Raw genomic sequence first — 15,926 nt, 5'->3', positions numbered from 1 at the left:
TTAAAAACTACTTCAAGAGGTACTTGCGGATAACTGCTCGTAAAAACGAGCAACGGAAGGAGCAAGCAACGCCATACTTACATGAATCCAAGTGTAATCATGCTTTGCGATATATGACTAAAACGCGACTGATATCCAACGAAAAGCATGATTAGACTTACGCTTGCGTAAATATGGCGCTGTCTTTTTTACTCGTGTGTTAGGAGACTAAGAATTTTTTTGAGTTTTTGGGAGTATGTAAGTGCTTTTGTGTCTTTACTTGCTATTTGGGAATTTTTAGGAAATTATATTGTTTTCTGTCACTATTTCTTTATTTTATCTTTTAATCGGATGAAACGGCAAGCGTTCTGGTTGCTGCTTGACGTTTTATTTTAGTTAATTCTGTTCCTGTGTTTTACTGTGTACTAGTACGCTGAGCTTTATTGCTGTTTTATCCTCTTTCTTTCCATAGGTTCTCGTGGCTTGTTTCATTACGCTATTTTTGTCATGTTCATAGGTGTATGCCAGACAGTGGGCTAAGTTCATACCTCTCAACCTCTTAGAGCAAGAAAGCTGGACAAAGCCATAAATAATGGGGGGACAAGTTCTCCCAAACAGGGACACATTTTAAATGTTGCTCTTGGACCACTGTCTCAGTGGCTCTCCTAGACACGGGCACTGGGAAATAACATCGGCTAGCATGATGCCAGGGAATCTTTTGGGCTAGGCTTGTAAAGGCTCTAGGGCCATTAGCCTAGTACACTCCCATGAACCTAAGAAACATAAAAAGTTGCTTGAATAAACGGGTTTGTGTTACCATGCATTTTCTGAAGGCTATGAAGTCTGAAACACAAATGGCATTTGGCTTTTAATAAATTGAGGTAGTGATGCATAAGTTCATGTATAAATACTAGGCTAGCTGCCTAAGCCAATTTCCCTCAATGGAAAGAATCAAACTTTGCACCTTGTTTCTGAAAGGTAAGCACCTTAACAAGTATGCCGACCCCCAACTGTATGTCATGGGGACATGGTAATGAAGTAGTATATTTTATTGGCCCTGGATGGTAGACTTGTGCTTTTATTTTTTAATCCATTTGCAAATTGTGGTAGTATAAACCACATTCAAGCTGTGTGAGTATAATGCCTTCCCAATGAATGCCTTGCCTGGTTGAGAAATAAATGCTTGGAGTTTATATGACCACAATAGGAGGTGGGTAACTTTTGATCCAAGTTTTTCAATGTGTCCTTGAAAGTTAAGTGACTGCCTGAGCCAGATCAGAGTGGGGGGCATTTTGCTAGCCTTTTGTGCTCAGAAGAGCATTTTTAGTGGGAATTTTTTTACAAGCCAGTTAGTTAGTTGTAGGAATTTTGCCTGGAACTACTTTGCTTTTGCATACCTTGACATGTAGATGGCCGTCCTCTGGTAGAGCAAGTCATATGTTGTCTATTTATGAAAGAGGGAATAGTAGGGAAGCAGGTACTGGTCCCTGTGGAATTCCTGAATAAGTACAGTAACTCCTGGATGAAAGTAGTATAAATACCACGTCAGGTTTCTGCTGAAGAGAGGCTACTAGCATAGAAGGGCTAAATAAGCAGAGGCAGTCTCAGACAGCACAGAGCCATATTTCCCCATGAAAAATCTATTGGTGAGACAGTCCGTGAACAACTGAGCAGCTTGTGGACTAATGCCAATGGCGTTAGGGAGTTTTACTAGTAAGGCATGATCAGTCATGCCAAAGGGTCTGGTTAAATCAATGACAACTGCGCCAGCGGGATTGCCTCTATCCACGTTGACTAAGAATTAACTTTCCACAGCATTATTACCACTAGTTTCTGGAGTGTTAAAAGAAAAAATAATTTTCCTTGCTAAATTTTCAGGGCTTTCGTACATCAAAGTGTTTTAATTTTATCAAAGTACAAATATTAAAACTAAGAGGCCTGACAAGAAAATGGGAGGTGGTGGTAACCCAACAGACTAGTTTCTAAAGCAAGCTAATAATTACTCACCTGAAACTGTGTATAAGAAAATCCACGTGGGGCCACACTTGGCCGTCACATTAAATCACCAGCTGGCTAGTTGAGCACTCAACCACTGTATGAAACAGCAAAGTAGTTTGCAGTCAGAAAGTTTAATTTAAAACAAATAATAATGATTTCTTTAACGAACGGTGCGATACTGTAACAGCTTACAGTGCTAACTCTCTCCTGCCGGATTGCGAGGGTGGGCGTGACATCATTGATTGACACACCAAATGCCGTTGATGTCATGAGCAAATGATGCATGATTGGCTGCCATGCGAATTTGCAAGCACAACATTGGTTGTTGATTGACACATATGGAAATCACACCTGTAAATATGATTTGTGAATGCTCCTTAGAGGTGGAAAGGAGAAGCTCCAGAGGTAAATGAATTAAATACTGCCGGTGTGGTGTTCAGTGCAAGTTAATTGTATGCTACAGTTGTCAGTTCTCCAAGCTTTTCAAATAACGAGTCTAGACCACCCCCCACCCCCAATCATTCACAGATTTGATGCCCTCCCAGGGGCGGCCCGTGCTATTGGACTGCCGGACTGCAGCCCCCTCAACAAAAAGAATTAAAAACAAATTAAAAAAAAAAAGTTTTTAAAAATTCGCGGACTTTGAGCATGCGCAGTAGTCCAGACTACTGCGAGTCTATGCGCATGCTCCAGGCAGTCCGGCAGTCCCGATAGGGGGACATGAGGAGATGTCTGTGCACTTTTAAAGTGCACAGACTCGCTGGGAAAACGCGTCGGGGCCGGACTGCTGGTGTTGCAGTCAGGAATTGCTGCAGTAGTCTCGTCGGGAAGGGGTTTGGATCTCGGGAATCTCGCGGGTCTTGGATTATTGCGCGGGCAGCATTTGGGATATTATGGAGAATGGACAGCCGGGACAGGTAAGTGTGTTTTGAAAGTATGGTGCTTTTTACTATATGAATTTATGCTATTTTTACTGTTTGAATAGATGGTGGTGTGTGTGAGAAAGTATGGTGGTTCTACTTTGAATAGATGGTGGTGTGTGTGAGAAAGTATGGTGCTTTTTACTTTGAATAGATGGTGGTGTGTGTTGTACTAGAAAACCGTTTCTGTACTCCTTCATCGTTTGCATCTCTGTCAGCTGAGATTTTTGCTTCAAAGCATTCTCAGCTCCCGGACAGAAGTGGACAGATGTTAGCAGTCAATGTCAAACAGGTGTGCACTGCTCGACACACACAGATGCGCACACACACACACCCCACATACCAACTTCGTCTGTATTGTAAAGTCAAGAAAGCAGCATTCAACTAGAACAGTCTAATAACAGCGTGTGTGTGTGTAATATATATGTATATGTATGGTGTTCTAGACCTTGAACTCGACCTGGGACCAGCCTAATGCGTTTATAGATTGACCTCTTGCAGAGTGGGGCAGAAACACTTAAATATGCTGTGTCTAACAAAAATATAAGCAAAAATGAGTATACTTCCCAATACATTTATTGTTGACTGCATACTTTTATCTTTCGTAAGATATGGACAGATAATTTACATACTGAAGGAACTAAATTGAGATAACCATACTGCATGTATCTCCACCCAAGTCCACTCAGTTACTTATTTCATAAGAGGGCACCTTTGAAATAACATCAACAGACACCCTTAGCAGAAGATTTGTCTGGAATGTATTTATAATTTAGTGTGGGGGTGAGGTGGAAGGGGCTAATACAACCTTACTGCACAAGGGCCCCCAGAAAAAAAGAGAGGTCAGTCCTCACAATCCAGCTACAGATTTGTTTTCCGAGATAAACTGTAATGCCTGGTGTTGCTGTTTAACTGTAATTCACTGCGATTATCCAGAAAATTAGGAATGTTACGAAGGACAGGGCAACATATGAGGCTAAATCAGGGACGTTCTGTAAAATCAAGGACAACTGAGAGGTACAAGGAGTGATACGAACTGGCGGGCTGATAGGGTTCTTTAGTTCTGGGGATTGTCAGTGATATGTCTGCCTAGCTGCTACTTCTTCAAATAAGAGAAAAATGCCCCCCCCCCCCCCCAGTCTCCTTCAAAATGGCACTCAAATCGCTCACAAATAAACAAGACCAGACAACTTGCAGGGTTATCCTGGCACAGCATTACTAAAATCATTGCCTGACATTGGGTAGAAAGAGGATTTGGGGAAAGGTAGTCATATGCCATGGCTTAGTGGTTGGTGACTTACCCCAGGCGTATATCTTAATTGCTATGATTTAGAGACTGTGCTCTGATTTCGCCCCTCAATTTTAGCCTTGCCCCCCCCCCCCACAGATTTACAATATTCTCTCAAAGTGAGCCCTGTTTATGGGTACACATGTGACTAAATAAATACATTAGCGCAATGCAGAGACACCCTTCCAGTAACCTGTTGTGAAAGAAAATGCAGTGTTCTTCTTTTTGACACTCTTCTATGTTTTTAAAGCTATGTACTATGATGTTTAATGTTCAGAGGTTGACAAGAATGGACCCAGGTTAAACTTTAAGAGGGAGAAGGATCTTTGGATGATTATGCATTTTTAAAGACGCGAAAATCTGAGACACCCATTTCCAGTTGCATGTTTTCATACTTCTCAGCTGACCCTGATTTATCACCGATATCCACGATTTTATCTCATAATATCTTTTATGACCCTCCCAAAGTCAGTCATAGAAAAAATGGCGGATTACAATTAACAAATAAGGATATTTATTATAATTACAAACTTCTTTAACTTCCAAAAATGCATGTTAATACATGTAACACTTTATCTAACAAATTTTGAAATCAATGGTAGTTATATTTAGTGCCCCCAATTTTGAATTTTGTTAGTTCAAAAAATGCAGTTGTCCCTAATTCTGGTCTTGAGAGTTTGTGACCTTTGAATTGTATAAGCACATCAGATAAATAATAACATTTCTGGCGTTTTACAACACCACCAAAAAGCAACTCTGGGACATCAGAAACGTTTCCTAGCAGTGTGAGAAAGTATGGTGCTTTTTACTTTGAATAGATGGTGGTGTGTGTGAGAAAGTATGGTGCTTTTTACTTTGAATAGATGGTGGTGTGTGTGAGAAAGTATGGTGCTTTTTACTTTGAATAGATGGTGGTGTGTGTGAGAAAGTATGGTGCTTTTTACTTTGAATAGATGGTGGTGTGTGTGAGAAAGTATGGTGCTTTTTACTTTGAATAGATGGTGGTGTGTGTGAGAAAGTATGGCGCTTTTTACTTTGAATAGATGGTGGTGTGTGTGTGTGTGTGTGTGTGTGTGTGTGTGTGTGTGTGTGTGTGTAAATGCCCCAGGTGCTCATGGTGGTGTGGTAGGGAATACCTCAGGCTTGAACCCTGTACCCTGTATGCAGGTGTTAAAGACTTGAGTTCCCTACCCACCACCATTTGTAAAAAAAATTGCAGATTTTTGTCTCGTATTTGATCTGATCTGTTCCTCATAATATCTGTGGTTTCTAAATGTTGCAATGCTTGATATTTGATGGTGTAGTAGTAGCATTGTTGCCTCACCGCTGCAGGTTCTCAGGTTTGATTCTTGGCTGGGGTTCCTTCTTTGTGGGGTCTGTTATCTTCTCCCTGTGTTTGTGTGGGTTTGCTTTTGTGTCCTCCCATGTTACAAAGACATGTCTGCATTATTTCTTCCTGGGCCTCTGCTGAAAATTGCTTTTTTGTTCCAAGTCAGACTGTCCCGATTAACAAATGTTAAATGAAATTGACAGGCATTTGAATTTCAGACTTCAGGTTTCTGAATGTTTAATTTCTTACATATTTGATGGTGCAGTGGTCGTATTGTTGCCTCACAGCTATAGGTTTTCTGGTTTGATTCTTGGCTGGGGTGCCTTCTGTGTGGAGTCTGCATCTCCTCCCTGTGTTTGTGTGGATTTGCTCTGGTGCCCTGTCATTTTACAAAGACGTGACTGTAGTATTTCTCCCTGGGTCTCTGCTGAAAATTGTTTTTGTTCTGTCAGCAGTAAAATTGACAGGCATTTGAATTTCAGACTTCATGTTCTTCAGAAAATACATAGTAACACAACCGTAACACAACCTTTTATTCTAGCAATTTTCTAAGTTTATAAGATGAATATTTGAAATTTGTCCCTATTTTTGGGACTGTATTCCCCCATTATTGGCTTCTTCCAGGTTTTTTGTACTAAGGTTGACAGCTATGGCAAGAACTGAATTCACTGAATATGTTTGAGGGCTGTATTCCCTCATTACTGGGTTTGTCCAGGTGTTTTGTAAAGAGGTTGACAGCTATGGTGAGAACTGAATTCACTAAATGATAGCCATTTAAGTTTCAGTCTTCCTCTCTTTTACAAAGCAGCTAATTTGGCGTAGTGGTATATTGCTCTGACTGTTTTGCACAGGGACCTTGGCAGTAAAATGTATGGTGGTAACACAGCATTTTATTCTAGCAACTTTCCAAGATTATACAAGCAATGTTTAATGTGTCCCTGGTTTTTGGGCTTTTGACCCCCCCCCAGTACATTTTGGCTTTTTCCAGTTTTCTTGTGCTGCGAAGTTGAGATGCAGTTGAGTATTGAGTAGATTTTACAAGGAGCTGAGAGCTGCAGGGCAACAGAAATTTACTGTTGCTTAAGTGAAGCTTGTTTTCCTTGTTAATAGCACAACAGGTTGTGTACTTGCTTTTGATGCAGAAGGCTGTGGGTTCTACTCCCACAAGGGGTGGATGCTGCCCTACTGAGAATGTTCTCCTTGGTGAAGATACTAACTATGAGTCTGTTATCAGTTTGCCATCCATTTCCTCTTGCAATATTACTAGCTTATTTTTTTTAATGTAATATAGGCAATTTGCTCCTGAGGGGCAACAGACACTTTATTTTTCGATGAAACCATGAGATATAAAGGTGTTTGCTAGCAGCAACCTCTTCATTAGTTACAGATTTCTTTAATGTGGAATTATTAAGATGACTTTTACTTCAGAGATTGTGCATATTTACTGATAATGGACTGTAGAATTGTGCATATTTACTGATAATGGTGGACTGTAGAATTGTGCATATTTACTAATAATGGTGGACTGTGGAAGTCTGAGTAGACTTTTATGATAAATGTTCTGAACTGGGCAGTTTTGCCATTATGGGTGCATGCGTTTTGTTTCATTGCTTACTGGAAAAATGTTCAAAACAAATTTAAAACGTCCTCTAACAACTGTACTGTATTGTACAAGAAATATAATTTTAGTACAATGAGGAAGGTGTATCAAAGAGCACATGTATGTTTCATATGCAAGGGACCTATGATTTGAAAACAGCCCAGAATTAATCTTTATCTGCAACTGGCAAAATGTATTTTCTTTGAATGTGGGTTTCAATGCTGTTTCAATGAATATGAGTTTCAAGGGCAGAGAAGTTTTAATGCTAAGTTTTCATTGTGAGACTGCATTGCTTTGTTTAGCAGATGACTTAGTGTTTGTGCTGTAAAATACAAAATAAAACTTTCAAATGAAGTCCAACTCATCATAGAAGTAAAGCAGTATGCACATTAGTGTTTATGGTAAATGGAGTGAAATAGCCAAGTAATGGTTCCTTGGAATGGCTGCAGAGGCTCCATTCAACCATGATTTTGTCAGGGGGGAAGGGCAGCAAACTCAGACAGGCCTAGCTGAACTATACCTCCCAACTGTCCAGATTTTCAAAGAATGAATAGATTTTTGCTTCTTATTTTTGGTTTGTTCTTCATAAAATTTGTAGTTTTCTGGCAAATCATTTAGGAATTAAGTTACTAAATAATGATACACTGAGTTTCAGACTTCATAACCTTCAGAAAAATGCATTCTGAAGTGAGAACTGTTATTCTATCAACTGTCTCAATTTATACAAGAGCAATTTTTAGTACTGTTTATATGTTCCCCCAATATACTTGGCCTTGTTCAGATTTACTGCATTAACAGGTTGAGAGGTACATGCAAATAAATTGCTTTATAGAATTAGGCAAAGCCAACCTCTCAGCTGTCCCCGATTTTTGGCTCAAAATGTTGCTCTTTCCCCTAATAATCCCTCCGCAAAATAGCAATTTTGGAAGAAAACATGGAGGGTTTACAATTAAGAAATAACTGTAATAAAGTTATAGATTACTTGAAATGCATGTAGATTCTTTTATTTTGTCAGCTGCTCAAGTTAGCGGTACTAATATTAAAGTGTCCCTTCTTCGACAGGTTCCCAGCTGTATTGTGTGGCTATTTTATATTTTTGCATCAAATTTTTGGTTGGCAAATTAGTGACAAATCACTAAAGACTGAAGTTAGAAAACAATGACAGACATTTGAGTTTCAAATTTGATACCCTTCAGAAAATTCGTACTAATGCAAGACCTATTCTATTATCTTTCAAAGTTTATTAGAGCAATATTTAAAAATTGTCCTTATTTTTGGGCCTTTGTCCCACTTCTGTGTATGGCTTTGTCCAGATTTCTTGCTCTGAGGTTGAGAGGTATGACAAATGTGTCAGGGCCATCAGTCAGCCAGAGACATTTCAAATTGTGACATACTTGTTGCACCCCACTCCCCCATGTAGTGACTCTGGATGTGTCCAAGCAAGGCAAGGAGTAGTTATGCAGTGTAAATATGCAGTGTGTCCCCCCCATAAAAGTTAGACACAAGTACTACAGTGGCTTTTCATCTGTCCTTGATTTTGCAGAACGGTCTGGTTTCTGTCATATTTTTGTACTGTTGATTTATGCTTATTACTCAGAAAGTGCCTGTTGCTCTGTGTTTAAGTAGCAGTGCTTTAATGACCATAAGGTAAGCTCGTCTGAGATCGTAAGATGCAAGTAAGCTTTAATAAGCATACTGTTAAAGAATTGCCAACATTTGAAAGCCTTTCTGTTGTTGCCATGCAGAGAATACTTGACTAGATAATGTATAAGCCTTGAGTATTAAAGGACAGGATTCCATTATTTTAAAAAGCTCATTACACTTGTTGGAGACTTCCAGTCATCTCTACAGACTTTACCCATAAACGTAACAGAATGCCAATCATGTGTGGTTCATAACCTGTACAGTAATCCTTTAAGCAATGTATCTTGAGCTTGTTTCTTGTTTGCTTTTCATTTTTTTACTTTGATCATGTTTTCCCCATGAAACAAGTAGATAGTTGTCAGGCAGCAGGTCTTTTTTGGATAAGAAACATTTTTACAAGTGGGGGCATCACAGAGATTTCTACTTTCAGCATGTTATTTGGTACTTTAATAAAGCTGAATATAAATTTATAATTAGAACTGCAGTGCAAGGAGAAGTGGTTTGAGTTGAGTGCTTCTTGTTTTTCTTATACTTGATTTTGACTGACATTCCAGTAATGTATTTAAAAAGTAATTTATTTTTTCATGCCTCACAACCTTTTGTTTCCATCTAGATATTAAGTAAGCTGTCATGCAGCCAATGCATTGAAATATTTTTATTCTTCTACACTTATTTTTGTCTTGATTGGACTCTCATAATGATGGTTTGGCACCCAGGGCAGCGTATTTAATTAAAGTTAGTTTTTGTGGTTTTGAGCATAGCCCCTCCCCTTTCTAGTTGACCACACCCCTTCACCTTGACCCCACCCATTCAGCTGTCTCCTGCAGCCCCCCTTTGATAGCTAGTACATAGCTTTAAAAACATAGCATAGTGTCAAAAAGAAGAACACTGCATTTTTTTTCACAACAGGTTACTGGAAGGGTGTCTTTGCATTGCGCTAATGTATTTATTTCGTCAGATGTGTACCCATAAACAGGGCTCACGTTGAGATAATATTGTAAATCTGTGGGGGGGAGGGGCAAGGCTAAAATTGAGGGGCGAAATCAGAGCACAGTCTCTAAATCATAGCAATTAAGATATACGCCTGGGGTAAGTCACCAACCACTAAACCATGGCATGTGACTACCTTTCCCCAAATCCTCTTTCTACCCAATGTTAGGCAATGATTTTAGTAACGCTGTGCCAGGATAACACTGCAAGTTGTCTGGTCTTGTTTATTTGTGAGCGATTTGTGTGCCATTTTCAAGGAGACTGGGGAGGGGGGAGCATTTTTCTCTTTGAAGAAGTAGCAGCTAGGCAGACATATCACTGACAATCCCCAGAACTAAAGAAGCCTATCAGCCCGCCAGTTTGTATCACTCCTTGTACCTCTCAGCTGTCCTTGATTTTACAGAACGTCCCTGATTTAGCCTCGTATGTTGCCCTGTCCTTCGTAACATTCCTAATTTTCTGGATAATCACAGTGAATTACAGTTAAACAGCAACACCAGGCATTACAGTTTCTCGGAAAACAAATCTGTAGCTGGAGTGTGAGGACTGACCTCTCTTTTTTTCTGGGGGCCCTTGTGCAGTAAGGTTGTATTAGCCCCTTCCACCCCACCCCCACACCAAATTATAAATACATTCCAGACAAATCTTCTGCTAAGGGTGTCTGTTGATGTTATTTCAAAGGTGCCCTCTTATGAAATAAGTAACTGAGTGGACTTGGGTGGAGATCCATGCAGTATGGTTATCTCGATTTAGTTCCTTCAGTATGCAAATTACCTGTCCATATCTTACGAAAGATAAAAGTATGCAGTCAACAATAAATGTATTGGGAAGTATACTCATTTTTGCTTATATTTTTGTTAGACACAGCATATTTAAGTGTTTCTGCCACACTCTGCAAGAGGTCAATCTATAAATGCATTAGGCTGGTCCCAGGTCGAGTTCAAGGTCTAGAACACCATACATATACATATATATTACACACACACACGCTGTTATTAGACTGTTCTAGTTGTCTGCTGCTTTCTTGACTTTATAATACAGACGAAGTTGGTATGTGGGGGGGGGGTGTGTGTGCGCATCTGTGTGTGTCGAGCAGTGCACACCTGTTTGACATTGACTGCTAACATCTGTTCACTTCTCAACTCCCGGACAGAATGCTTTGAAGCAAAAATCTCAGCTGACAGAGATGCAAACGATGAAGGAGTACAGAAACGTTTTTTTAGTACAACAACACACACCACCATCTATTCAAAGTAAAAAGCACCATACTTTCTCACACACACCACCATCTATTCAAAGTAAAACACACCATACTTTCTCACACACACCACCATCTATTCAAACAGTAAAAATAGCATAAATTCATATAGTAAAAAGCACCATACTTTCAAACACACTTACCTGTCCCGGCTGTCCATTCTCCATAATATCCCAAACGCTGCCTGCGCAATAATCCAAGACCCGCGAGATTCCCGAGATCCAGCCCCCTTCCCAACGAGACTACTGCAGCAATTCCTGACTGCAACACCAGCAGTCCGGCCCCGACGCGTTTTCCCAGTGAGTCTGTGCACTTTAAAAGTGCACAGACATCTCCTCATGTCCCCTTATCGGGACTCCCGGACTGCCTGGAGCATGCGCATAGACTCGCAGTAGTCTGGACTACTGCGCATGCGCAAAGTTCGCGAATTTTTAAATAATTTTTTTTTCTTTTTCTTTTTTTTTTTTTTTTTATTTGTTTTTAATTCTTTTTGTTGATGGGGCTGCAGTCCGGCAGTCCAATAGCACGGGCCGCCCCTGGTATTACTCATCCGGATGGGAACTTTAGAAGACGTTAGTGTTTTGATGTTGTGTTATGCAACGTGAAAAGGATTGCTCGTTATACTAAGACGTAAAAGCAACTTATAAAGTCACAGCAGGTGTGAACACCATCGGTACTTGTAATTTACTCCCTTATGTACGGAATTGGGCCGGCAACTCGGCACGTAAAAATCTACTGCCAATCATTAACGGACCGGAGTTCCGCTGTGGCGACCCTTAACCGAGAAAAGCGAAAGGCACAATAACAACATGTATGGAATGGAAAACTGAAGTGTCATTTTTGACTTACTGGAGTATACCTCTCAACTGTCCTTGATTTTGACTCAAATTTTAGCGCTGTCCATCTTAACCCCACCAAAAAAAAAAAAAAAAACTGGTGACGCTTAGCTACATGGTGGTGAGCTACATTTTATAAATTATGACAGTGATTAGATTTATACACTTATTTTACATCAGAAAATGTATATTAATTTATATCTGAACAATATGAAGCCTGAAACTCAAATTTCAGTCTTTCCTAATCAGGAGTGGCCTTAGGTCAACTGGTGCCCTAGGCAAAAGGGCTCTATGGCACCCCCCTGCTAAACCACCTGATGCCCCATCCTGGTCTACGTACACCAACTAAATACTGGAAAAGCGCTCCTGCTAGAGCAGCGCCGTAGGTGGCCCCCTAGTTGGCCTATGCCTAAGGCCGGCTATGTTCCTAATTTGCCAGAAAAATCACAATTTTTATGAAGAACAGACTAAAATATGAGGTTAAAATCTGGACAGTTGAGCAGTATGCAGAGAGGTGAATTTTCTTAACTTTAGCCAAAAGCTGAAAATTATTTGTGCATATTTTAGTGTATAGAAGACAGTCCTTGTAGAGATTAGTACAGCATGTTAATGGGAACAATGTAGTGTCTGTACTCTGTACAAGTTTAAATACAAATGTTAAGAACTTAGATGATGATACCCCCTCAGCTCTCCAGATTTTTGCAGAATGTGCAGATTTTTGCCTTGTATTTTTGGTCTTTTCTGTGTAAAATTTGTGATTTTCAATCAAATCCCCGAGAATTGAAATTATTCAGTAATGACATACATTTGCATTTCAGACTTGTATCCTTCAGGAAATGCATGCAAATACAAAACCTAGTATTCTGCTTACTTTCTAAGTTTATAAGAGCAATATTTAAAATATTTGCCATTTTTGGGCCTTTGTCCCCCTATTATTTTAGATTTCTTGTGCTAAGAGGTTGAGAGCTGTGACTTGGATGTATGACTAGGAACTATGAGTTCTTTACTGTAAGTGCCTTCTTGAAGGAGGTGTGCCTCTCTGTGATCTAATATTTAAAACTGTACTTCCTAAAATTTCACAACTATTTTTATTATAGATCCAAAATATGCAGCTTTATACATATTTTGCTGTAATCTGCATTGCTTTACACTGATCATTTTGAAATTAATTTTCATTTTATAATAAACACATTTTGGGCATTTTACATCAAATTATGTGTTTAGTCGTGTATTTCTGTTGTAATAAAAAGACCTATAATTGCAAGTTCTGCACATATGAAAAACTGTGCATCAAAGCATAGAGGAGTGAGTGATATTCGAAATATAACACAGGCAACCTGAGTTCAGTAGCACATCAGGTGTTGAGCTGATATGGGGAAGGAGAGGAGTGATGTGTCTTTGCCAGCTCACTTCTTCTCAGCAGGAAGGTACTGAAGTGCGTTCATATGATGCATGGTCCATGATTGAATCCCAGGTGGAAACCAGAAATGCCCTGGGAGACCTACCCTTGAGGAGGTTGGGAGCATGGCTGTCCTGAGGGGTTGTGATGCACGCTGAAGCAGGTGACATGCCCTGACTAACCCCACTGCATGCCAAACCATGAGCATGTTACTAGGTATGCACTGTGAGGTTAGGAATCTAAATAGTAAAAACCTAAAGTATCCCTGGTAGCTACCTCAATGACTGCTGCTCTTGATTGGCTCTTGCCCTGGTGGATTGGAAGCAAATAGACAAGGGAGTCTGATTAGCAAGTAGAAAACAAAATAATGCCTTCCAAACCAACTCCTGTAGGTAAATCCCCTTCCCATTGTTGGGGAACCAACTTAAAAAACCTGTATGAAAAACCTCACCAGTCTAAAAACTCAAAAAAACTCATGGCTTACAGGAAAAAAATAAACAAAAACTAGCAGTGTCCCTGTTGAAGTACTATGTTCTCCAAAAGATTATAGTGGTAGAAAGATCCTTTGCAGTATCACACAACAGAAAAATGGTTAAAATGTCTGAAGATATCTTTTTATTTGTAAATACTACCCTACAGGCAGATGAGCACTGCTTGGATAATGTGCTAAAGTTTGTAATAACATGCAATATTTCAATTTTTCAGACAGGAGGTGTTCTTTAAGATATGTCTGCTCTCAGGGTTGGTGCCATTGATGGGGGATGGATCATCACTGCCTTGCCAAACAAGTTTTACCAGTTTCCAAAAACTTAACAGCTATGTTTCAGTTTCACCTATTGAAAGATACTAAATCTACTCAAGTCTTGAACATAAATGCGGTAAACTGTAGTGGAAAAGCAGACATTAGCCAACCAGTGTTCCTTCCTAGCCTGGTCTGTCTTTTCTATCTCCCACTTTTATTCCTGCATTCTTTCTTTTGATGACTTCCTGGACTTCTGCATTCCACTACCGTCTTTCCTTATGTGCCTTATTTCCATGTCTAGCTCGACCCCATATCTGTTGTTTAGCCCTTACACATGCTGTTTTGAGGTGCTGCCATTCTTCTTCAGCCACCTATTTCCTCTTCTTTTTGAGGGCTAGAACCATGAGTAATTCCTTGAACGTTTGTGCTTTCTCTTAAGTCACCTTCCAGGCCTTCATTCAGGTCTTTTTTGACCTTATAGCTTTCTCTGACAACTGCTTACAACTGATTGTGGCAACCAGTGGTTTATGCTGTGGGCTGGCTGTTTCACTGGGGATGACTTTGTAATTGTTGATTCTACCTCAGTACCCTTTCCATACTAGAAGGAAGTCAGTTTGAGTTGCATGTTGGCCACTTTTTTGTATGTGCTCTTGTGACACTCTGTCTTTCTGAACCATGTGTTTGATACCATCAAGCCATTTGCCAGATAGAAATCTAGAATGGCTTCTCCTTCTTTATTCCTGTCACCCCACCTCTGCGGACCCAGACTTTCCTCATATCCTTCTGTCTTGATTTGTGCATTCAGGTCAACCATTATCGACAGATTCATGTTGTCCTGCTTTTTCTAGTAGGTCCTGCAACTGCTGCCTGAATACAGCCTCTCCTCACCACAATTCTCACACAGTGTTTAGCCTGTCCCCCATCCTGAGTAGTAGACTGGATCTCAAGGCAAATGGCTTTGCTGAACTGCTTTTCTATCTTGACTCCTGGATACATAGGTTCTCTAGCCTTCTCCTTACCATCATGTCATCCACTTCCAAACTGAGTCCTTTTAGTGAACTTACACTGTCAATTATTAGTTCATGTTTGGCAGGTTGATTATTTTTTTATTTTCTGCTCAACAGAGCTATTCCAGGTAACCCAAGTTGGGCTATTGGACAACAATTGCCCAGTAGCTTATTGACCCAGGGTTGCTGGGCTTTATGGCACGCATATACACACACACACACACACACACACACACACACACACACACACACTGTCCAAAGAACTGCTAGCGTTAGCATGGGTCCCCAGTCCAGATTGGAGTACTCTGGGTTGTCAACCCACTTATCACCGTCAAATAACCATGCCCATTTTTTGCGACATTCGTTAACATGACAATTACCTAGAACCATATTTTTACACTGTCTAGTAACTAACTCTGCCACGGTGCGCAGTCTGTGATCTCCAGATGCCCAAAGCAAGTGGTCCATAAAACTCATCTCCCTATAGGACACCATCTAGAGTCTGTAATGCTGCCCACAGCTCCATTATTTGGTCAGTTTGAGATGGAAACAGTATGTTTTTCTGAGGTGGGAGGAACCCCACAGAGACGCATGGAGGAACCCCACAGAGACGCATGGAGAACATGGAAGCTTCAAACAGGCATTGGTCAGAGGTCAGGATCAAATCTTGTACCTAGTGCATGGGAGGTGAAAACCTTAACCATTATGCCAGCTGGTCTCAAGCCAGCTTAAATAAATTGCACACCGTGTGAAAACAAGACAGTCTGGTTTATGGTACAGTCCTATAAAAGAAATCACTAGTGTGATGCTTGTTAAAAGTTGCATCCTTCCTAGAGCCCCACTGGAGTTGTGATATGGTATAGTACCTCCCTTTGCTGTCTTCACATTTGTGAGTAGGGTTTTGCATCGTTGCCATTCCTTGACTGACACTGTGG

The 15,926-nt window shown here is 40.2% G+C and overlaps 2 protein-coding genes across 2 annotated transcripts in view; one reads left to right on the top strand and one right to left on the bottom strand.

Moving 5' to 3' along the window:
• NUDT1 (nudix hydrolase 1) overlaps positions 1-11,167 on the bottom strand; it is a 180,887-nt gene extending 169,720 nt beyond the window's left edge. Inside the window, exon 1 of the mRNA XM_044088926.1 lies at positions 11,151-11,167. Coding sequence (XP_043944861.1) covers positions 11,151-11,167 — 17 coding nt within the window. The remainder of the gene's footprint in view (positions 1-11,150) is intronic.
• The window catches only part of MRM2 (mitochondrial rRNA methyltransferase 2), a 50,967-nt gene continuing 35,173 nt past the window's right edge, over positions 133-15,926 (top strand). The window contains exon 1 of the mRNA XM_044089556.1: positions 133-237. The gene's annotated coding sequence lies outside the window, so the exon portion shown is untranslated. The remainder of the gene's footprint in view (positions 238-15,926) is intronic.

This window comes from Protopterus annectens, chromosome 12.part0, assembly GCF_019279795.1.
Source record: "Protopterus annectens isolate FY-2018-M chromosome 12.part0, PAN1.0, whole genome shotgun sequence".
NCBI classification, from domain to species: Eukaryota; Metazoa; Chordata; order Ceratodontiformes; family Protopteridae; genus Protopterus; species Protopterus annectens.
This window is presented reverse-complemented; position numbering and strand designations above follow the sequence as displayed.